At 25.6% G+C, this 26,470-nt stretch overlaps 1 protein-coding gene across 1 annotated transcript in view; it reads left to right on the top strand.

Annotated features, from left to right (window-relative positions):
- The window catches only part of cad (carbamoyl-phosphate synthetase/aspartate transcarbamoylase/dihydroorotase), an 83,665-nt gene that overhangs the window by 50,892 nt on the left and 6,303 nt on the right, over nucleotides 1–26,470 (top strand). Inside the window, 12 exon segments of the mRNA NM_001280939.1 lie at nucleotides 3,221–3,403; nucleotides 3,508–3,612; nucleotides 5,824–6,057; nucleotides 6,160–6,411; nucleotides 6,498–6,794; nucleotides 8,951–9,152; nucleotides 9,263–9,433; nucleotides 9,569–9,723; nucleotides 9,803–10,043; nucleotides 11,205–11,332; nucleotides 12,988–13,062; nucleotides 18,670–18,811. Coding sequence (NP_001267868.1) covers nucleotides 3,221–3,403; nucleotides 3,508–3,612; nucleotides 5,824–6,057; nucleotides 6,160–6,411; nucleotides 6,498–6,794; nucleotides 8,951–9,152; nucleotides 9,263–9,433; nucleotides 9,569–9,723; nucleotides 9,803–10,043; nucleotides 11,205–11,332; nucleotides 12,988–13,062; nucleotides 18,670–18,811 — 2,185 coding nt within the window.

The following is a 26,470-nucleotide window of genomic DNA, read 5'->3' as shown; positions in this document are numbered from 1 at the left end:
GCTTCATGGTTTAGTATATGAACAAATATATTAACTTATGACAACGAATACACAAACTAGGATTATTTTGATGCAAATAATTTCATAAATGTTTATAATATTTGAATATAAAAAGTTTAAATATAAAAATCTAAATCTAAATTAAATAAAAATGTATAAAAAAATAAAACAAAGACTTACTCGAAAAGTTTGTATAAGTTGTAATTTTGTTTTAATATTGTATTTTTTTAAAAAGTGTTATTGTTTGTACAGTTTGTTGTTTGTTTTGCTTTCCTACAAACAAATTAAGTTGCTAAAGATAATAGTTAGGTTGGCCACATGATTGATATTTAAAACTCAGATTTCTAATGTTTTCTAAAATCTTTTTTTAACAATTTTTAACATAGTTAGGTTGACCACATGAATATATTTAAAGGTCAAATCAAAATCCTAGTTATAATATATATGCATTAAAGCCTACTTTAAAAGTTGTTCCTTTTTTGTGCTGCTTTTGTGTAATGAAATAATCAAATTGCACTACTTGTTAGTGACTGGAAGAACATAACTAAAACAAAAAGCTATGTAAATATTAGGAAATTTCTCTAGCAAACAAATGTTTCTACATGCAGTGGCTTTTTGTTTAACTAGGATTCTGTTTTGGTTTGAAAAAGAGTTGCAATCAAATTACAAAAAGCAACAGTTGTTTACTTAACTGTAGTGGGCCCCTCTGAAGAGTCAAATATCTGGTTAAAATTAAAGCCACTTTTTTTTTTCACAGTTATTTCTTTGTCAAAGAAATTATAGTTAGGGAGATTACTTCAATAATTTATGGTAGCTTTTTGTGCCATTTAAATAGATGCATAGTTACATAATATAAGGTGAAGCTCACACATTTTAGTGTTGTCATTTTTGAGTTTTAAAAAGATCCAAGACAGGTTGTGTTCATATTAAAGAAAATGTTAAAAAATATTGTTTGGGCTAAATTTTTTTGATTAAAACTAAATAATAAATGCATACTAATAAAGTTAAAATTGTTGTTTTAGCCGAAGCTTGCCATCTTTATTTTTATAATATAAACAAAACCTAAAACAAATAATCTCAATAAACCACATAAAATTGAAATATAAATTTAAAAAAAAAAAATTAATAGTGTCACTAAACTGCACAACTTAAATAAAATATAAATTCAAATATATAACAAATATTTGCAGTAAACCATACTGGTTTAAACCAAATATTAACTAAATACTAAAAGAATATTTTTACTAAAACATATATATTAATTTAAAATATAAACTAAGTATAAAACAAGTGACTTGAATAAACCATATAAATTGAACTACGTAGAAATGAAATATAAAACAAGTTATTTTACTAATAACCGTATAAATCAAACTAAATTAAAGTGAAAATGAATATTTGTACTAAAATATACAAAAGTTTGTTATAATATAAATATAAAATGAAAAATTAAACCCTATAAACTAAGTAAACTAAACATACAAAATGTATAAAATGTTAACTAAACATAAAACGAACAACTGTATTAAGCCATATAAACTAAATATAAAACAAGAAACCGCATCATACTGCCTTGATTTTTGCTTTGGCTGTGAACTCTAATCATCACAAAATATGTATAATTGTGTCATACATAAATATAGAAAAGAAAATCTCATTGCTTAAAAAAAAGTTAAAAAAGATCCAGAATACATAACGGTGACTTTTATGTAGGAGTTTGCCATAAAAATCATATTCAATATTTTATCTTAATTTTATTTAGCTCCCACACAAAACAGGAAGGCATTAGTAAACTTAAATATAATATTCTATAAAAAGGAAATATAAAGTTCTGCAATACTTGTTTTATATAATCTTTTATAGAATCTAAATTTTATAAAAGATACAATAACTTAAAAATCATCCTGACGATTGTTAAAAACAAGTTAATAAAATCTAAAAATGAAGTATATTACTTTATTTTTAATTGTCTTACAAATATTTTTTGGGATTTAGTAAAAGATTATACAAATGTTTGTTTGCTGATTGTAGGAGAAAAATTCCTATATCTTAAAAAAAATATATTAATAATACAATATCTTGAAAAATATTTTTTTACGATGACATCATATATTGAAACTGTTATGAATTAAATTATCAAGTCTGCAGATTGCAGCTAACATTATACAGACTAAGGAAAACAAGAAAAAATGGAAACAGCAAGCTTCTACTAAAACAAAAATTTTAATTGTCTTGATAAGCATTTATTATTTAATTTTAATCAAAAAAATTAGCCCAAACGTTTTTTTTAAACATTTTCTTTCGTATGAACACAACTTGTCTCGGCACTTGGGGATCCCTTTAATTGTAGGAAAATACAAAAAATAGAAAAGAAGAAAAAAGGAGATCTTTTTGAGTTAGTTCATAATTTGGAAATTGAAAAGCGTATAAATGAAAAATCTGAAAAAACAAAAAAGAAAGCTTTCTAGATCTGATGAAGTATGTGAAGGATTAAACAGTCCTTAGAGATATAAAGTACAAGATGGTGGTATGTAGAAGTTTGTAAAGTTACAGAAGAAATGCAGAAAATAAAGTGACAGTGGAGTATGCAGAAAAGGAGATAAAGCAAACATTTTTTGTGCAATTTGTAAGCAATGAGTTTACAAGAGATATTTGGTATATAATGTGCTCTTAATATTTGTGGTTTTGAGGGTAGAAAATCTACTTTTAGCGAATACAGAAAAGTCAAGTAATAGATTAAATAATGGTCAAAAGATGGAGTGTTGGTAAGTTTTGTTATCTCAGAGATACAATTAGATAAGCTGGTGGATCAGAAAAGGCATCAAAAGCACAAGTAAGATGGTCCAAGTTTACCAAATATTTTCTACATTTATCAGCAAAAGTTATTGAAGCATAAACATTTCATTATCTTTGAAATCCGCATTTTTATAAAATTACAAATCTGTATACATATGTGTATATATGTAAGATGTTAGTTGTTTTTAGCCAAAATAGAGTATAACGTGAGCATAATAGTTGTTGAAAATCTTTAAAACATTTTATCTTTTTTTTTTGCAACATTAAAAAACTTATATTTTATATGTGCTTTTTATTGTTTATTTTACAATATAAAATTTTAAAATAATAATGATAAACAAATCTAACTTTAGTAATGAAAGTGGATTATTAATAATACTCCTTTACTAAAATTTTCTGTATTTTTTTAATTTTTTTCCATTAGGTTCCACAGTTTTCATTTTCTCGATTGGCTGGAGCTGATTTTCAACTTGGGGTTGAGATGGCTAGCACTGGGGAGGTTGCTTGTTTTGGAGAAAATAAATTTGAAGCTTTCATTAAAGCATTAATAAGCACTGGGTTCACTATTCCAAAAAAAAATATATTACTTACTGTGGGAGCGTACAAGGTTTGAAACAATTTTTATTATTATGTTTTTGATTTTGATTTAAAAAAAAACATATTTTGGCAAATCTGAAAATAGTAGGAACAAAGCTGTTCTAACATTTTTAGGCAAAAACTGAGATGTTGGAAAGTGTTCAGTTGTTAGAAAAAATGGGATTTATTTTATACGCAAGTATGGGAACTGGTGACTTTTATCAAGAGCATGGTATTAAGGTAAATAGTATTTTTAATTGCAATAAAAATAAAAGTTAAATAAACAATGAAGATGCAGAGTTATTACTTTTTTCTATATTTTCTATATAAATATTTTTCTGTTAAACATAACATTCAGTATATATATTTTGATAACATTTAGAATATATATATACATATATATATATATATATATATATATATATATATATATATATATATATATATATATATATATAGATATAGATATAGATATAGATATAGATATAGATATAGATATAGATATATATATATATATATATATATATATATATATATATATATATAGATATAGATATAGATATATATATATATATATAGATATATATATATATATATATATATATATATATATATATATATATATATATATATATATATATATATATAGATAGATATATTTAAATTAAACTTTTACTACTTGCCTGATGATTGTGGTAACACATGAAACTCAGAGTTGCAATATTAAATTATATTATGAACATTAGCATTTAGCTAATTCCTGGTACTGCGGGTAACAGTAACATATATACTATAATATATAGCTCTAGTTTATCTATTGAGCACTCTTTTAAGTATACAATATTATACATGATAATATAAAGATATTTTCTTTTTTAATATATATACACCTACATCTGTGTGTGTGTGTGTGTGTGTGTGTGTGTGTGTGTGTGTGTGTGTGTGTGTGTGTGACTATATATGTATATATATATATATATATATATATATATATATATATATATATATATATATATATATATAAGGGGCTTTTTTTTTTTGGTATCCAAATTAATGCTATTTTTTTGCAAAAAGAAAAATTTACTGTTTTAAAAAAAGTAAATAATGTTGAAAAGGTCTAGAATAGCCCCTGTATTATATTATATATATATATATATATATATATATATATATATATATATATATATATATATATATTATATATATATATATGTATATATGTATTCTACACCATTTGGCAATTTACAGTATTATATTGCTTCAAGCTGAGGTAGATTTAAGATATATAAATAATTAGAAGCTATGTTATTTAAAGAAAAAGTTAGAAAAATCAAACTTAAATAAGACTCCATTATTGTTGGTATATAAAGGAATGCGTCATTAAAAAATGAATTAATATGAACGAAGCCAATAGTTGCAAATGAAATGGGATTGATATAGCTTATGGGTATTGGGGAAGTTTTTATCAAGTTTTAAATAACATTTTGCTACATTTCTGGAAACATTTTTAATAAATAGAGAATGAAACCATACAATATTTTGTTTTTGATTCCTTGAATGTGAACTTTGGCGAAACTCCCCCAACGCTCATAATTTTGTCAGCTACAGCTGTACCAAAAATATTTTAAAAAAATCAATAAAAACCAAGACAAAAAAATCCTTCTTCCAAAGGTTGAAGATAAACAACAAAAATGCAACTGCAGAAATAAAATTGAATTCTTTTTTTTCCTTTTTTTTTTTTTGTTAGTTCACCTCCCCAAGGTCAAGAAGGCCACTATAGATGAGGAGGCTACTTAATTGTGGCTATTACTCTCTCTCAACTCTATAATTCCGAAACATAAACCTTGACGAACAAGGCCATTCATGGGGCATTCAAAAATGTAGATTAACAAAAGTCATATATAAATGTGTTGTCACTGCTAAAAATCAACCTAACAAAATCTACATAAGATTAACAGAAGGCGAGTGGAAAGAAAAGTACAGCAACCACAAATCTTCCTTCAATAACAAAGTTGCCATAAAAAAGATCTAAAAAAAAATTGTTTTTCCTTAAGTAAAAGTTTATAGCAAAATTAATATTTCTGCTACTTGCCTGATGATTGTGGAAGCGCATAAAACTTTGAGTTGTAAAACTATATTTTATTATCAATATTATTATAAATATTATCTTTATGCTAATTCCCGATACTACTGGTAACAGTAATTTATTTTTATTAATAGCTCTAATATATCTATCCAGCACTTCTAATTTTATACTATATTTATGACAACAAAAGATCTTTCTTTTAGATTCATATTTACACATCTGTATACACACACACGCGCGAGTAATTTTTCTGAGTGTTAAAAAAGCATTTTTATTTGACACAGAATTATGTTAGGAGAGAAATTTTTGCAAATTCACTTTTTATAATATTATTATTTTCTTTTTTTTCTTTTTTTCAACTTTAGGTTCAAATTATTGATTGGCCATTTGAAGAAAATGGAAGCGAAGGTCAAGAGCTAAGTATCCAAGAATTTTTGACAAATAATAAATTTGATTTAGTTATTAATATCCCAATGAGACAGACTGGATCAAGAAGAAAACCATATTTTGTTACTCATGGTTACCGAACTCGAAGATTAGCAATAGATCATGCTGTACCACTGATTACCAATATAAAATGTGCAAAATTATTTTGTGAGGTAATAGTTTGTTTTTAAGAAAAAATTTTAAACTTCATTTTTCTAAAATTGTTATAATTTGTTTTTATCTTTTTTAAGATTTTTTCATTTCTGTGTATTTAGGCATTATACAAAACTTCTATTGGTAACATTAATTTAAAGACAAGTGTTGACTGTTTAAGTGCTGGTAGCATTGTTCGACTGCCTGGTTTAATTGATGTGCATGTACATATGCGTGAGCCTGGAGATGAGTATAAAGAAGATTTTTCATCTGGAACTTCAGCAGCGTTATGTGGTGGAGTAACTATGGTTCTCTGTATGCCAAATACAAAGCCACCTATCATTAATGCTGCATCCCTTGCTCAAGCTCAAATGGTAAGATAGTAATATGGAATTATTTAACTAATTTGATTTCTAATCATTTGATTACTTGTTTTGTAATCATTTGATAACTTGTTTAGTGTGCAGCTAAAGGAGCTCGATGTGATTATGCTTTGTATGCTGGTGCTACTTCCGACAATGCAATACACATCAACAAATCAGCAGCCTCGTGTGTAGCACTAAAAATGTACTTAAATGAGACATATACAACACTTCAGCTACATTCTTTGTCTGATTGGATGTCTCACTTTGAGCATTGGCCAAAGCACTTTCCAATTGTTTGTCATGCTGAAGGTCAAACCATGGCAGCTGCAATTTTAATGGCGGAGTTGTTTAATAGATCTGTTCATATTGCTCATATTTCAAGGAAAGATGAGGTGATTTATTTAGTTTCGAAAATTTTTTTAAATATATATGAATAAGTAATTGATATATATAGAGTTAGTTTATTTAAAAATAAATAAATCATTTCTCTAGAAAGGTCTAAAAGCTTTGAGAAGTTTCTAAGATTTGAATATATAAAGCGCATGAAACAGCCACACAAAAAACTTCAAAGTTGCACTACCTCTATCAGTACCTTTTTTGGTTTTAAACCAAACTTTTAAACACTTTTTATTTTTTTGCAATAATTCTGAAAAAAAGTGATTGTTATATATAAGAGCTTGTGACACAAGCTCTTTAAATTGTTTTTGATTAACACAAGTTGTGTTGATCTAAAACAACTTAGTGACCCTGTTTTATACAGTTTATAATGTTAATAACATACAATGCGTTTAAATTAAAACAAAGTAAATATATAGAATTATTCTAATTAATAAATTAAAATATTTATGTTTTCATAAAATTTTAAACTTCATGTTAGCGCAAAAACATGCTATATCTATAGACCAAATAAGTAAGATAAAAGCAAAAAAACATTAAATGACACGTTTTTCTAACTTATTGCTTTTCGATCTAGCATACTATTAAAAATAGTATATTAATTTTTTCATTCAAATGATTTTTAAGGTGACATTTTCGTTCAATTTTTTCGTTCAAATTGTTCTATAATAAAATGAGAGAAAAAAACTTGGTTTAATAAATTGAATTATATTTTTTTAAATATATGCCTAAATTTTTTTTTTTTTTTTGAAAAATATTTCTTTGAACAGAAGTAAAATTATTTTTTTTCCTTAACTTTCAGGAATGCCACTTGTTATTACAGGCATAGCTGCAATAATATTTATAATTATTGACATTAATTTCAAATTTCAATGGCAAAATTATTTGAATAAGAGAATTTTAGAAGACTAAAATTCTCTTATTCAAATAATTGTTTTGTTCAAATAAATTTCTTTTTGAAAAAAAATCCTTAAAACAACATGCGTATTTATAAAAAATGTTTAATCTTGATATCACTTTAAATAAAATGAAAATATTTTTAAAATGTATTTTATTTGTTTAAATAATTTTTTTAGGTAGAAGCTTATTATTTGTTAACAATGTATAAGGTATAAATAGAAACAAATATGGCTAGCTTTTGCGAGTCTTTGAGTATATTAAGTAAATTAATTAGTGGAGTAACTTAATTGTAGTAACTTAACTGGTTGTTTTGATTTAGTTTTAGGTAAATTTACTGTGATGTACTTCTATCCATTTAAGTAAATCAAACTAAAAATAACTTTATAATATTATTGGCTTCTACGCTGAAATTAAAAGTAATTTAAATTCAAAGGTGTTTTATGTTGAATAAAAATCTACGCGCAAGAGAGCAAGTGATCATACTTATATGTGATACTAGTTATACTAAGATAAATTTAGCATGACAGACTTTATGATCCCCAATAAAAAACTTAGACAAAAACATTTCTTTTAAGAATGGTAAAAAAAAAAAAGCTAAATTAAAAAGAAAAAAAAATGCAAAATATTTTTTTTAAGAAATCACTAATTGCGAAGGTGTGAAAAGCAATTGGAATCGTGATATGCCTAATTTGAGCCTTGTGATATGCCTAATTTGAGCCCTATATATGTGTGTGTATATATGTGATAGTTTTAATAATGATTGTCATTCAATATATGATTCTTCCTCCAATAAATTAGAGCTTAAAGTTAAACATTAAAATCATCATACATTTATTATGCTTGTTCAATTCACATTATAAAATTTGCTGTGTTTAAATTTTTGCTGTTTTTTTTAATTATAAATGATCAAATTTGAGATTTACACTTAACAATTTTGATATAGGAAATTAAAACAAAAAAATTCAAAAAAAAAAAAAAATGAAAATAAATACTATATCAGATTAAAATGACCAATTATCTTGGTGATATAAAGAATAGATTTAAGTAACCGTTTATTGTGAATAAGTATAATAAATATTTATTGTAGTAACTGTCTTTTTGTTGAATTAATATTCAAACACAAAATAGTGTTAAATTTGTTTAAATTTTTTTTTTTAATTATAGTAACAAAATTAATTTAATGTGTTCACTTAATTTAAAATGATCAATATTTATTAAAAGTTATTTATTAGTTATCTGTTTTTTTTTTTAGATTCTCATTATCAGAGCTGCCAAAAATCGAGGTCTTCAAGTAACATGTGAAGTTTGCCCTCATCATTTGTTCTTAACAGATAAAGATATTTCAAGAATTGGTATCCAGCAATCAAAAGTGAAACCACCGCTAAATACACTTGAAGATCAAGAAGCTCTATGGAAAAATATGGATATTATTGATTGTTTTGCAACTGATCATGGTATATTTTCTTCTTATTATTTTTTAAAATACAATTTTGTTATATTTTAATTGTAGAAATAACAGTTTAAATATTTTATTTTCTAACAATTTCAAATAATTTTTTTTTAGCTCCTCACTCTATTGAAGAAAAAAAACAAGGTGTATATGGATTTCCTGGTTTGGAAACCATGTTGCCTTTACTTCTTACTGCTGTTAATAATGGCCGTTTAACTATTGAAGATATAATCTTGCGCTTGTATACAAATCCAAGAAAAATATTTGGACTACCTGAACAGCCAGGTATTTATTTCTGTATTATAAAATATCTTTGTGTGTGTGTGTGTAAATGACAATGTGAAAATTTTATTAACAGTTTATTTAAACAAATTATTTAATTTATTTTTGTATGCTGCAAAAAAATAACAAAACTTTTAGACACGTATGTTGAGGTCGATATGTCAGAAAAATGGACACTGCCTGATGCTTTGCCATGCACTAAATCCAAATGGACCCCATTTGCAGGAATGCAAGTAGTTGGGAAAGTTTCTCGTGTTGTATTACGGGGAGAACTGGCTGTTATTGAAAATCAGGTAATTGATACTATATATTTTTCTAGTTTATACCTAAATGTTTAACTTTTTGTTTTTACTTTTTTTGCTATTCTGATAGGTGTTAGCACAACCAGGTTATGGCGAAGATGTCAGAAAATGGGATTCATCAAAATTTGTGTCAGCTGCAGACATAGCATCAAAAAAAAATAAAGAAATTACAGATGATTTTAAGGATATTCAAACAGAACATGTGGTTCATTCAAAATCTGAAGTTGATAAAGTTCAAAGAGTGAAGAATTCTTTAAGCTGCTGTTCAATTGAACCAGATGATTTTTCTAATCCACAAAAAATACTTGAAGGTATTTTTAAAGCATTTTATGAAATTATTGTAATTGATTTTTAAAAGTTATAATGTGCACATTTTTGCTTATCGAACAGCCATTTATAAATTAATAACAAATAAATTATTTAAATTAATTATTTCATTAATTAACAGATAATGTTGTGATAATTTTCAGCCCTAAAAGTTAAAAAGCTTTTTCTCTTTATTCAATCTTCATATAAGTAAAAAAATGGAAGCTATGAAATATGATATTTTTGTCGAAGAATCTGTGACTGTTGATCAAGTTGAATAAATTTGATTGCATCTCTATTGCACGGCATCATTTTTTTTTAGTGTTGGCTAGTAAATATTGTCCCTAAAATTGGTTTAATATAACATTTCGTTTTGAAATGAAAAAAAAAACTTTTTTTTAGGGTGCTTGTTTAACGACTTTGCTGACAGCACACAAAAGTTTATTGTTGTAATAAAAAATTGTCAGCAAAGTATTATAATGTAATAAAAAAGTTTGAAGCTAAATTCTTAAAATGTCTGAATGTCTATAAAAAAGTAATGGTGTTACTGCCTAAATATGAGTGTACAAAATTAATTAGCAAGTAGGGGGGGGTCACTACTTGGGGTTATAATGCTATTAAAATTCATGCTTATTTTTTGTTTATGTATTTATGTAATAAAAGGCATGTGTAGTATTTTTACATGATCACATGACAAGTCAGATTATTGTAATTATCAAAAGATTGAATCTAAATCATTTATAACTGTGTTATGCATTTATAAAACAAAATCTTCTGTACGTTTTGCCAATATAAACTTCACAACATTTTTGAACATCGGGACACTAGTGATCAGAAGCAAATAAGTTGTTTGGGACTTTATATCACTGAGTTAAACACAGAAATTAAAGAATATAAAATCTAAAATAAAAATAATCCGTGTTAACATCTAAACATAAGTTTTCAAGATTTTTTGTTTAAATTGTAAAATTGACAGGTTATTCTAAAACTTTTTACCTTCTTTGCTAGAGTCTAAGTTACCTTGTAACAAGTAAATCATATAACTAACAATGATTTATTTTTTGTCTGTGAAAATTTAACTCGTGAAATCTTTAAAAAAGTTTTTAGTAAAAATAGTTATTACTTTTTAAACATTTATTTTACCATTTGATTTTTTTTTTTCCTAGAGGTTTTTGAATCTGATGATCTATCTAAGTTTCAATCTAAAAGTTGTGGTTCAATTCCTATGTCTTTACAAACTAGTGCATTGCTTGGGAAGCATATTATTACAGTTCAATCATTTACAAAAAATCAAGTAATTTTTTGTTTTTTTTGCTTATGCTATTTAATTTTAACTCTATGTTGGTGAGACTTTTATTCTGTATTTCTTTAAATTTTTTATTTGTTTTTAATATAACACTGTACTATACCAAAAAAAATCATGAAAGCCAATATCTATTATATACTAATTCGAATGAATTTAAATTAATGAATGAATTTAAATGATTAAAATTCGAATGTGCTGATTTTAAATTTGACGCCCTTTTATTTCTATTGCTCACCACTTTTTTTTTTTTTTTTAAATTTGTTTTTGATTTTTTGAGATTTTATGGATGCTTTTTTTTTCTAAATCTTGAATTTTTAAAATATTTTTCTACTATAGTAGAAAAATATTTTTTCTGCATATATAGTAGAAAATTTTGCAGTATTCAATAAACTATAATAAACAATTATTCACAGTGTTCAATAAACTATAATTAACAATTACACAGTTCTTACAATAATCTCTAAAAGTATTTGGTGTAAGATTTTTGTTTGTATCAGGGTCATCACATTGCAACATCCAGCAAAAGTTTTCTAGTATTGAAGGTGACCATTTTCATTTGTAGTGTTTCTCCATTAAAGCAATGTCTTGGTGGAACCAATCTCCATACTCATCATATACACTACCCATATTTTTATATTTTTACTAAAAGACAAAATCAAAGTATAGAGCTTTTTGAGTTTGTTTGACTCGTTGATATTTCTTCACTCAATCACCGCATATATAACAAAAGCTATCAGGATGTTTTATGCAGCCCTAAAAAGCCATAATAATGTGCAATCAAGAATAATGAAATAGCAAAATGGAACTACCAGTGATTTTTTATACTATCTGATAAGAGAAGAACAAGCAATTTGTAAACCAAGTACTTAGATGAATCAGTTGATGTCAACATTACAGTGTCCTTGAAGTGCCTTTAAAAAAGAAAATCACAAATTATGGGTGATAAACATCAACTGACTTCAAATTTGAAATCAGCACAGTAGAATTAGTATAAAAAAGATATTGGCTTTCATAATTTTTATAAAGGTTAGAAAGTTGTTGTAAAGTGTAGTTATAGGATAAACATTCTATTGATTATGATTAATAATAATATTATTAATCATAATCAATAATCATTTCACATTTAAAGATTAGTTTGAGTTTAAAAGAAACAAAAAAGATTTTATAAAAGAATTGAGAGTATTGATTTTTTTTACTTATATATTTAATAAAATAAAATAACTTATATATCTAATAAAACTTTTTGAAACATTAATTTTAAAAATGAAAATGTCAGGTGGAAATGATACTTTCACAATATGGCTGCTGAACTATATATGGCTAATTAATAAATGATACATAACCTGATGTTAGCAACTTTTTTGTTCATTAAGATATATTATTTGTGGTTCTTCTATTATCATGTCTTTTCCATTTTTTATCAATTAGCATAGATCTAGTTTCTGTTTTATAAGACTTTATTCCTTATTACAATACCTTATTAATACCTTAATGATTTTTTATTGAACTTTTAGCAACTAATACTTTGAAGAATCAGAATAAAAGTAGAAATAAAAAATGTTAAAATGTTTTTAAAAAATTGCGTTATTTAACCTTATTGAATTCAAATTATTTTATTAAATTATTTTGGTGTTTATTCTTAGTTAGGTGCCATTTTCAATATTGCTCATCATTTGCGTCAAGAAATTAAAAAAGGAAAATCATTTGATATTCTAAAGGTAAGACATGTTGTAAGTTGTTGTTATATTTATTAGGGTGCCACATAAACACTTAAGTCAAAAAAAAAATGCAATAATAATTTTTGTGGTTCCTTTTGATATTTTCAAAAAATATATAATTTTTATTTTATGTGTACTCCTATGGTTGGTCCCAGCCATCTAAAAATACAAAATATTCATGTTTTTGCACATACGAAGGGGATACTTAAAAATATTTCAAAAATAACATGAGAGTTATTTTTGTAGCTTGATCTATCTGATTTAAAAATAAAAATGATGGGAATGGCAAGTCCAACGCATTTGAAATCATGTTGTATATGTTCTGGAAGTTAGGGTGTTAGCTTTTAAAAAATATTTGCTGTCTATTTTAGATATAAAACATAAATCTTTATATTTAACACTGTATTTGTTTTGTTTTTTTATGTTTAAAGAAAGATTTCTTTTTGGTTTTTACCAAGATTTTTTTACTTGTTGTTTGAAACTATGATCAGTAACAACCATTAAATTGTCTTCTTTTGTAAAAATTTTAATGAACTATCTTCTTCATTTCAGAAAGTTTTGATAAAGGTTTGATCAAGGTTACTAGCATGTTCTGCACTGTCTTTTACATTTTTAAGTCTTGTAACTGATTTTTTTTTTTTTTAATTTATTTTTTATTTTTTTGTCATCAAAAATTTCAGAATTTAGTTTTCTAAAAATTTTAATGAACTATCTTCTTCATTTCAGAAAGTTTTGATAAAGGTTTGATCAAGGTTACTAGCATGTTCTGCACTGTCTTTTACATTTTTAAGTCTTATAACTGATTTTTTTTTTTTTTTTGTCATCAAAAATTTCAGAATTTAGTTTTCTCATTATACAACTGCAGGCTCAACTGGTTGAAATAATTTAAGCGCTAATTTATGTAATTGATCAGGTAAACATTTATCAGCTAGACCACAAATTTCTCATTTAAGAAAGTTGGTTCAAGACTAAATTAGGAATATTTTACCATTTCATTAAAAGCTTTAGAATCTAGAGAAGGTGCTGTTGCAGGGGTTGGAGCTTTGGCAAACCATAAAACAAATTATTGCTGTATATGAAGCTATTTCATAAACCAGTTATCCTTATTGCAATAATAGTATATTAGGATACATACTACTGAATGATGGTTGAAGAAGATTTTATGTTAAATAATAAACTCCCTGTGCCATAAATCAATAGTATGGTGTCAGAAATCGTAATCATATAGTATGCCATCAGAAATCTAAAGTGAAAATGTTTTACTTCACAACTAAAGGAATTTAATTAATTTTGTGAAGTTGCTAATTGTGTGAAGTACTTGTAGTCTTAAAGACAATATTGAAGTTAATGATTAAGAAGCCTACATCTTTATCAAAAACTTTATTAGTAAAAATTTTTACTCAAACACATTCTAATTAGGACGAACTAACCAAAAGTTAAATCAAAACAACCAAATTATCCTTTTGATTTGTTGATGTTAAAGAAACAAAAAATCTTGTAAAGTTTCTTAAATTACTTTAGCAAATGTATCATTATCAATTCTGTCGCCATCTTTCACAATTACAAGACCCAAAAACTACTTCTTTTTCAATTTTCTATATACTCTAAGTTCTTTCATTTCATTTCACTTTTGAGTCAAAGTGCTTGGTAAAACTTTTACCTTTAGTCAATACAATAAAGTTATCTTTAATATCACTCACAATTTGACAATTCTGCTCAAATACTTTGCTTAGAAATAGAATAATTATCAAAGCTTGCAGTACATTTATTTATAAGAGAAGCAAGTGTAGCACTCAGTGCAGTTAAACTTATTTTAAAGATGCAATTGCAGCTTAATCTTTTCCAATATTTTTTGGAATTAAAAAAGGAATATCATTAGATTTATAATTTTTTTAAAAACCTGCAGATTCAGTTCATTTTTGTTATTATGGTATAATAATTTTAAGTTTTAGTAAAATAATGTTAACAAGCAAGTATTGCTTGTTGACATTATTTTACTTACACTAAAATGTACAAAAATTATAAAAATTGTGAGCAATTCCCCTGACTTTCTGAATATATACAGTTGACTCTCAAACCTTATTTCCAGTCCCTTTCACACTTGTTTGAGCTGGAATGCTCTTGATATCTCAAACTCTTGATATCTTGAACTTTTTTTCCGGTCCCCTAAGAGTTGGAAATATCAAGAGTCAACTGTACTACTAATTCATAGTAGCAGGACCAATTGTTTACGTAAATAACAAAACATAAACTAAAATCAGATATATCAAGCTACAAAAAAAAAATTGTATTTCAAAAATTTTAAATTTAAAAAAAAATCCTCTCCATATGTAAAAAATTTTTATGTATTTTATAAAATTTTTTCTATTTTAGAATTGCTATAGTGTATATTTTTTTTTTTTTTTTTTTTTTTTTTTTTTGATGACTTATATTAAAAAAAAAAGAACAACCAAAAAATGTTTGCTGTCCTAACTCAAATGCTTAGTTGATGTAGTGGCACTTCCTTGCATGTGTTCTACCTAGATATTCAGTTATTGTATGTACTGAAGCCCTCACAGCTCTTCATTTCAGTGTGGCTCCATATTACTTAGCTAAATATGCAGCATTATATATAGAGAGAGATTTTAATTAGCAATTTTGTCATTTTTATTGTAAAGATATTTGGGTTCAAATCTTTAGTATTTGGGGCAAAATCCCTAATATTGTTAAAAAAAAATTATTTAAAAGTATGGTTCTCGAAATAAGTGTATTTTCATTTTTTTATTGACAAAAAAGTTATGTGAAAAAATGCTAAAGATTCTTAAAAATATTTTAGCACAATGTTCCTCAGCAATATTACAAAAGTACTTAATTTTATTACAAATGAACATTATTTTTAAAATCTCTATGAAAATATGCTTCTTTTGAGACCCAGGTTGACATACATTTGAATAATTTTTTTTTTTAATTTTTTTTGACAATATCAGGGATTTTATCCCAAATGCTTAAGATTTGAACCTAAATATCTTTACAACTTGACGTGATGGTGAAAAATGAGTTGCATTTTTGAAATCAAAATAAGAAATGCTATACAAAAAATAAATTGTTTGTTTGGTACCAGCAAAAAACATTTTTTTTTTTTTTTTTTTTGTTGACCTGTGTTACTATTCATTCAACTTTTTTATTTTATAATACTTGATTTCGGACGGGGGGGGAGGTATTCAAACTCTTACCCTCCCCTCCCTTAGGTATGCCATTTTGGGTATATATTTTTGTGTGTGTATATATATATATATATATATATATATATATATATATATATATATATATATATATATATATATATATATATATATATATATATATATGTAAATTATGTTAGTGTATTCCGCAAGTTAGTGCTCAATGTTCCTAAAGAACAGAGCAATAATAAATTAGTAAAAACACATGTAATTTATGCCTTCAACAACTTGTTTCACCATAGAAGGTTCATTAGGAAGCTGATGAACTGATAAAGGCTTTCTGATGAACCTACTGATGGTGAAACAAGTTGTTGTGTGTGTGTGTGTGTGTATATATATATATATATATATATATATATATATATATATATATATATATATATATATATATATATATATATATATATATATTATGTATATATGCCAATGTGTGTTGTATGGATGTATACTATGGTTATGACTATTGATGAACCCATGTTCCTTGGTCATATATCGATAAATATTTGTACAAAAGTAATGAAATAAACAATAGTTCGATTTTTTTGTTGAAAAAGGGCAGCTATGAACCATGAATCTTCAGACTCTTGATATTCTGCCTCAGACTTGGATTTGGAAGTTTACATTTTTGCTGTTGCTGTTACTGTTGTTAAAGTAGGCTTCAAAGACATTTTTCTTTTAAATTATTGGATAGTTTTTGAACTAGCAGTGTTCCTAGTTGTATACTCTAGCTAACCTTTGCTTTCAATCTGAAGATGATACAATCTTTCATCCTCATTGCAAAGCCATTCACAAATTTTTTTTTGTGATGTCAAAAACTTTATTTAACGATTTGTATTTCCTTTGTTTTACACATTATCGTACTTCAGCACTTGATCCAGTTTTGCCTGTACAGCTTGAATTGACAAATGTGAAAAGTTTAATTTCTTTTGCCATAAACCTGTTATTTTTTTCTCAATTTGCTTTATGCGTTTATGTATCATGGAACAGATAGTGACCAATAATTTGAATTTTGAGCGGTATTCTGCTGTTATCTTCCGGTAATTGCTCTGCTAGTGTAACAGTTCGTCTGTTTTATGTGACTCATAAAATTGTGCAAGTTTCTTCATCCAGATTGTTTTGGTTTTTTTTTAGTAGTGAAAGCACTTTTTTTATTGGACTTTGTGATTAAATAGGTTTAGTGAATAATGAGGGTTGTATATATATATATACACACACACACACATTTAAAAATAACACAATATTTTTGAATCTTGACATGTTTTATATATATATATATATATATATATATATATATATATATATATATATATATATATATATATATATATATATATATATATAATATATATATGTACATATGTATGTTTACGGGTGTGTATATATATATATGTATGTTTACGGGTATATATATATATATATATATATATGACATGAACTGCCTTCACATGAACTAATAGACTTTTTTAATATCGTTATTATCTTGAAAAACAAAATGTTTTTTGTTGAAAAGCAATGTCAAAAACAATTCTTTTTTTTTTTAAATTATTATTTCTTGTTTGATGTGAATATTTTTTCTCTGGAAATTTAAAAAAAAACATTAAACTGAAACAAAATATATTTTTTCAAATCTTTATATGAGAATTCTCAAAAGCTTCCTAAGCTATTTATTACATAAAAGATATAAATAAAAATTCTAAAGATATCATGGTTATTGTTGGGTATTCCTAAGTTAAAAATACTAAAGTATATATAATTATCAGTAAATAGTGATATGGTTGCTCCAAATTTAAAAAAACAGTGAATTTCCAAATTTGAAAAAACAGTAAATTGTGTGGTACAAAACTTTTGCTTATATTGTCATGTGGTTCAAACACACATGTGTGTGTGGTGTGTGTGTGTGTATATATATATATATATATATATATATATATATATATATATATATATATATATATATTATTATTATTATTATTATTTTATTTGTTTAAAAAAAAATGTTTTTTTATTAATAAGTGGAAAAAATTTGTTTTATTTCTCAATTGTTATATTTATCTTAAGCAAAAAAGAGATTTTGGAAATGTGTGTGTGTGTTTATATATATATACACACACACACACACTCAAACCTTGGAATTAGAAAAGATAAAGTCGGCAAATTATTGCCGACCTCAATCTTTTAGAGACCGGCATCAGGTTGGCAAAAATTATTTGATACAAAGATCTTACCATAAAACATGAGAATCAGTAATTTTTTGCTGATCTCAAACACTTTCAGGTTAGCATTGCCACATGCTGACCCTAATTCTGAGGGTTGATGTATATATATATCTGTGTGTATGTTTATGTATATGTATATATTGCACGTATATAAAATATTGATTTTCTAGGGTAAAATTCTTGGGATAATGTTTTTTGAAGCAAGTACTAGAACAGCATGTTCATTTCAATCAGCTATGCAAAAACTTGGTGGAACTGTGTTATCAATTAAACCTTCAGATGCATCCTTAACAAAAGGAGAATCTTTGTATGGTATGGTGTTATTGGTTACATGGTTTAATTTTTTTTTTTTTTTTGACCTATTGAAATAACTTATTAAAAGGAAAGTTATCAAAGCATCTTTAATTTTGAAAATTAAATACATCTACACAAAATGTTTTTTTCTCAAAAGATTTTCCTCTCAAATTATATACTGATGTAAATACATAATAAATTTTAATAAACGTAAATGAAATAGTTTTCATCATTCTTTATGGTGGTTCAAATTTTGTTTCTATGAATGGTTGTTACTTTCAAAGAAATGTAAAATTGATTTTTTTTTTTTCAAGCGAAATTTTTTTTACATTTTAATTACCGATTTAATAATATTAATAAATTTAATAAATTAAATTTACTAAATTTAGTTACTTTTATATGTTCTTTAATAAAAAGAGTTTACTAAATTTGCAAAGAAATATCGCTAAACAAATAAAGCCTAAAATATTGCAAAAGCATAAAAAAAGTTTATACAATGCATGCTAGTGTTATGCATTGTGCAACTTGATATGAAATTGATCTTAATTAAAAGTTTAAATCTTATTGTAGCATCGTTTATAAGGTTTTATTTTGTTTAGTCACTAAGGCTTGTAATAATGGTTCAATCACTTAGGTTTTAATTATTTAATGTTTTACTTGCTAAAGTTTTAATACTATAATTTTATTACTATAATTACTATTAATGGTTCAATTAATATGGCTTGTATTAATAAACAAAAAACTGAGTTTTTGATTTTTAATAAAGAGGTCACAGCTCAAAAAAAAAGTTAATAATTACGTTAAAAACTAAAAATTATAAAATAATATTGAATTATATCCCCTCTAACTCCCCTCTTCCCCTTTCTCCAATTCAGCAAAATACTTTTTTTAGTATATATACTGAGAAAAAGAGTATAATACAGTTTCAATATTTTTTTAATTCATTTTTTTATTTGCTCTCAATTTTTTGTCCAAAGAGGTTTTTATATCAGATCTTGCTTTTTCTTTCTTTTTTTAATTTTGTCAATTTTTCGGCAATATTTTCTAACTGTGTGGCTTATTCTTAATACATCAACTTTTTCTATTATCATCTGGTATATTACCAAAAGCTTTAATAATAATAGTAATGCAGAGGGAACATCAATCAGGTTTGTGTGCTGCAAACATTTAAGTAAGGCTGCAAGCTATTCAAGTTGGATTTATTAGAAAGTATAGGAAAACATGAAGATGTAAGAGAATTCTGATGCATTGATGTTTAAGGAAAAAAACTTAATGAAAATAATTTTATTGACCATATTGAGTTACGTGATATGGGGTTTTGGCTTGTAGAATGCCAGATTATGTATTGGTTGGGCAGCAACTGTAGTAGAAAAAAGGAAGAAAAGGAAAATTACTATGATAGGACAGAAATATAAGCTTTGCAATTATGCTTACACTTCCTTTTTAGACCTTGTCCAAAAGAAAAAATATAATTTAAAAAACTAGCCTAAATATGACAACAGGGTTCAATACACAGAATGATAAGAGATTTATAGAGGTAGAGAATAAAATTAAGAGTAAGAAAGACAGCAAATAGAAGCAATTTTAGCAGATGCTTACTATGCAATAGATTATATATATATATATATAGAGAGAGAGAGAGAGAGAGAGAGAGAGAGAGAGAGAGAGAGAGAGAGAGAGAGAGAGAGAGAGAGAGAGAGAGATTGGATATATGGTTTTTATAAGAAATCAGTAGTAAAAGATAACCTGAGATGTAAAATATAAGATATAAGATATCCTGTTGTAGTGTTCCCATACATTAATATAAGAGCATAAACAGTAACTATTATTAGCTTGTTGGTTGAGTTCAAATTCACTAGCAACTGTGAGGCTTAATAATTGTTACATTTAAAAACAGCTGCCTGTTCTAAGCTATCTAAATGTGATGAATTTTTTTAGAGACTATATTTGTATCATCAGCAAATAGAGGTAAGATTAGAGACAGGAAGGAATTTTTTAAAAGTTTTTATAAAGCCATATGAAAAGAAGTTTATGAAGAAGATTTTATCAAAAGAAGTTCATATCTTATCAAAAGCCTTCAATATGTCAAGAGCTTTAACAGGGTGGGACAACTCCTCTAAAACTCTTTTTTCAAAAATCTCTCCTCTATAACTCTTTTTTCAAAAAATCTCTCCTTTTTTCAAAAATCTCTCCTCTATAACTCTTTTTTCAAAAATCTTCTCTTAAATCCTCTACTACCCTCTAAAAAGTTGAAAATGTGGTTAAATCTCGTTAACTCCGCTTTTTTATTTTTTTATTTCTTTTATGGTTTGCAAAGCTGGTTAATGCCAAAAATGATATTGGGTTGTAAAAAATTGTTTAGCAAATCCATGTCATTTGACTTCAAAAAAGGCATTATTGGCCTTAAAAAAAACTTTAAAATCCACTATTTTTATTCAAAATATTTTATTTTTGTGAAAAAAAATCTCAATTAGGTTTAAAATTTCCTCTAAAATCCTCTTTTTTCTTCTAAAAGTTTTATGTAGCCACCCTGATTAATCGTTGCCTCATTGCTCCCATCTAATGTACAATAAAATTTTACTGTTATTATGGTTAATAAATCTGCAGTAAAACAACAATAAGTTGTTGGACTTGAATAAGTTGTTGGACAAATAAGTTGTTGGACTTAAAATGAGATGTTAGAACTTGTTAATAGTAGTGAGAAGTATTTGGCAATGATTAAAAAGATAGAGTAGTTTCTCTGTAGTTATCAGCTGTATAAGAGTTTAAATGAAACTTAAGCAGCAGAAAGCAGAGAGATTAGGATGTCAACAAGTAGTTAACCTTTTTCAAGGATATTTGTAAGAATGTGGTTAGTTAGATTCAAGAGATGTGTTATGAAAAGTTTTTTACAAATAGTTGTCCCTAGAGATGTAATAAGATTAGACTCGTGTGATAAGATTAGACTCGTGTGATAAAGAGTGTTATATTTGTTTTTTAATAATGACACTATTAAAGATTTTTCTCTAGAAATTCTCTAGAACATTACTTTTGAGATAAGTCATAAATCATGAAGATCAAATCACTAATACACTTAATAAACTTGATAAACACTTGATAAACAAGGTACCTTTTAATGATGCATTGGTTCTTGGTATAATTATGGTTTCTTTAATATTTTTTTTCTTCTTTTGTTTAACCTTTCATTTTAAGTCAGAATCTTCAGTAAATTGAATTTACATTTTTATTTTTATTTTTTGGTTAATTCTTTTATTATTATTTAACAAATATTTCTTAATTTTTTCTTAAGTTTTTCATAAATCCAAATCCAAACTAAGTGCAAAGTTTACAAATATCTTTGCATACTTTGCAAGGCTAAGTACATCTCTTTCGAATAGACCAAAAAAAAAATCTTTTTTTTTTTAAATATTTATATCATTTGTTACTAACATTTTGAAGCCAAAAGCGAAAATGGTGTTACGAAAATGATGTTACATTCTTTGTAGTTATATCAAGGTGAATCAAATACTTAGTGTTTTGCAGTGGGAAGTTTTGAGTTGTGGTTTGAAACCTGTAACCAAATTTATAATGACACAAATTCCAATGTTACACTTAATTTTATTTAAACACCTGATATTTTAATGACTGTTTGAATTTTTGTTGCATGCAAAAAGTTAAAAGCATTGTTTTATATGACATGCTATAAATTATTATGGGCTAAACAAGTAAGTGAATATTTGAAAATATTTGCTTTTAACTAAAGGAAAGTCTTTAAGTGCAAATATTATTTATTTTATTTATTTATTATTATAGTTATTTCGTTTGGTAAGAATAATTTACAGCAATAATTTCTTTAACCCAGTTAGTAGGTAGTAATAAAAACTAATTCAGTTATGGTGTATTGGTTGCTTGCTTCATAAGTAAGAAATTTTAAGTTTGAACTCTAACACAAACAGCATAGTTGTGCAATGCTCAGATTGTTTCTTCACACAGCAGCACAGAGCTTGTGATGGCTCTGTGCTGTCAGAGTTAAAGGGTTGAGAATTAAAAAAAAAAAATTAATCAAAATAAAAAAGTCTTTTAACAGCTTTGAGGGAGTTTAATGCATTTTTTAAAAAATAACAGAATTTTAAAATTAGTTATACATAGTGAATGTAAATTCAACAGATTAGTAAACAATGTATGTTCAGATAAGAAAACTTGGCAAGAATTGATAGTGACTTAAAAATATAAGATTTAGAACCTGTACACTATAATTGTGATTATAGATGAGAATCTTTATGTGTAAGCATGATTTCATAAGATTTTGTTAATGATGCAACAAAAAAAACAAGTATGAGGTTTTAAAGATAGTTCACAAAATATTTTGGAATTTTATTTTGTCTGGATCTAGCAGTACTAAGACCAGATATAAACCAGAAAATAACATTTTAAATGCTTTAGTTTTATATAAATTATTTATTTCCTATTATTATTACATTAGTTAAGAAGTTTGTATTTGTTTATTGTCTGTAAGTTTATTGTCTGTAACCAAACCAAAATGCAACAGATAAGAATGAATGATAAAATCTTTTGTAACTCTGAAATTAAAACTAAAGCTTGATTTAAATTCTTTGGGATATGGTTTTATCAACAACAAAAGTACAAGGATATGTCAATAAGCCAATAAAAGCAGGAAAAAAAATTTGAGGAATTCCGGGCATTATTGGTAGATTTACTATGAAGATAAATTTGACAATACCTGAATTGTGTAAAGTACACTCTAACACTCAATAAAAGCGTTTTTCCGAGAATAAAAAATTGATTGAGACAAAAAATTTTAGAGACGTTTCTTATATAATGAACGTTTCTTATAGATGAATGTAGCTGACAGTTGTTGCATCAGGGTTGTTGAAAAAATTTAAAAGCTTTATCTTAAAAATCTAAAATTTCTGAGTCTTAGAATTTCAAAGTTTCGCATTTGAAATTAAAATGCCTAAATTTTAATTTAAAAATAGAATATTATGACTTTATAATCGACAATTATAGAAACCAAACATTTGGGTTCTATGATTCCGATGGTATTTCCAATCTAAAAATAATGGGTTTAATACAAACGGTGGAAAAATTGAAAGAACTTATTGTTGCGTTTTTTTATATCAAACGTAACATAATTGTTTAAATAAAGATATTATGTTATAGTATGTTATAATATATGATAAAGATAACTTTATTTTAAGATGCAATATATCATTTTTTTCTGTGATCTGATTGAATTACATTATGTTCACATATTTAGAGCGATTTGCACGTTTATCTTGCCAAAAGTCGGCATCTTTAACTATTTTCCGCGATTAAAAATTTTCAAAAATTTTTAAAGTTCGGTAGTAACACTTAAAGTATTTACATTAAAGAGAACGGTAGAAAGAAAAATGAAGTTCTTTTGATTTTTTTTTAATATAAATAAAATTTGGTATATACATTAATAGTTGCGTTTATTTTCTTTACTCAAGTGTTAGTCGCTTGTGGTTTTTTACAAGTATTTTTATATCAGTAAAAATGGACTAATACCTTAACAATTGTGCTAGTCCATTTATTGTCTATTGCATTGTCTGTGCTAAAAATAGATTTCTACTTGTCTGTTTGGTTTCATTAATCTTTTGTTAATTTCTTTAATTTCTTATTTTTAATCACTTACATCCTTTTTTTTTTTTTTTTTAAATGACCATTTTTTAATTCTTTTATAAAAATTCTCAACAAAGATGCACATTTCGAATTGAGAACACTTTTTGTGTTCTCTGCCAATTTATGTTGACGTTTTATATTCTCAACTAAAATGTAACTCTTGAATTATGGCGGTAACTGCGTTTTAATTTCACAGCAAAAATGTTTCTTTTCCTAAAATATGGAACAACGCAGCCATAGTTTTGCTTTCTCTAACATAAATATAAATTCCAAGTTGTGGCGACAACCGTGTTTTACATTTGAAATAAGATTTTCGTATGGATAAATTTCTAATGCCGTGTGGGTAGTAACAAATTAAAAGGATTCTAGAGGATTTTTATAATAACTTTGTTTAGAAGAGTTATCAGTAAAACAAAACATAAAACTTTTCATAATTCGGAAAGAAAAAAAGAAACAAAAAAAATATGACGTTATAAATCCATAACAGCTTTGGAAAAAAAAAACTGGAAATGTTTAATGAAATAATTTACATAAGGTAGCATTTTGTGACGAGAATTGTTGCATAAAATTTTAACGGTTTTCTAATCTAATACCGGGCTAATGATAAGCAATTGTCAAACAATTATGCCGATAAAGCTGTTTGACACTTGCTTGTGATTTTTTGTTTATGAAATGGCTCTTAAATTTGTTTTCGCAAAAAAATTTCAAAAAGTAATTGCACATTATCAGTATAAATATAAATTTCATGTTATAAAAGATTTATACTCGAAATTTGTTGTTTTTTACTTTTTTTTTTATTTAAATATTAGTTACAAACAAATTTTAAAATATCTTTAACACGTGTTTGTGTAAATACACACACAACAACAACATATACGCGGTAGTCAGTAAAATGCGAACCGCGAACTGCGAACTGGTAAAATGCGAACTTTTTTGCGAACCATAGTTCTATTGGTTGTTAATGATGTAATGCTTTTCATTTTCCGTTTGCCGTTAAATTGTTTATTTTACTATATATTTTATAGATTTCAAGCAGAAACATAAATTATATTTAACTTAAAAGAAATACAATCTAATTTAAATTAAATATATCAAACTCCACTATATTTTATTCAAATTAAAAAATTGATAAGCAAACGTTTTTTTAAATATAACTGTAGTGGTCATTAATATTTTAATGACCACTACATTTATATTTATCTTCACAAAAAAGTTCGCATTTTACCGGTTTGCGGTTCGCATTTTACTGACTACCCATACACACATATCGACTGTATAGAGCACAAACGTAGTATGTCCAAATACCAAAATATGGAGAAAAACGGATTTTAATTTTCAAAACCATTTGTAAAATATTGCAAAGTATTATGTGTTTTGTGTTATATCTAATGATGGATATCACTTGTGGACATATTACAAATGTCCTCTACAAGCTTATGTTACTGCCAATAAGAATATAGTAAAACATTGATTTCATAAAAATGTGGACATACTACGTTTGTGCTCTATACAGTCGATATATGGGCGTTGTGATAAAAAAGGTTATTTTTATTACAATCAATATGTTTTCGTTTGCTTTTTTAATTCAAAAAATTCTAAATAATTATCCATTACACAAAAAACATTGGCAGCAGCCGTGACGCGATGTTAAGAGCGCTGGCTGAAGGTTTTTTTAAAAAATATCATTTGAATTTTATTTTATTTTTTCAAAGTTAAATAAAATTGAGACCTAAAAGTTGTTGATAGGGTAGCTTGGCCCTAAAGTGGTTCAGTGTTTTACTGTTATATTCTTTTAAGCCATAAATTTATAAACTTTAGAATCCTAAACCGTTGTGAAAATTTCTTTTACCTTGTAAAACGTGCGGTTTAATTATTTTTATAGGTGTCTTTACTTCTACAACAGCAGACAGCTAATAGTTTGTCAATTTAATTTCTAAGTTGAAATTTTTAAAATGAATAAAAATACTTTAAAATAAATACGCAAAAAATGTTTAATATAATAATTTAATATATATTTTTTTTTAAATATAATAT

This window comes from Hydra vulgaris, chromosome 12, assembly GCF_038396675.1.
Source record: "Hydra vulgaris chromosome 12, alternate assembly HydraT2T_AEP".
Classification (NCBI taxonomy): Eukaryota; Metazoa; Cnidaria; class Hydrozoa; order Anthoathecata; family Hydridae; genus Hydra; species Hydra vulgaris.
The sequence above is the reverse complement of the archived record's forward strand: the minus strand, read 5'-3'. Positions and strand labels throughout refer to the sequence as shown.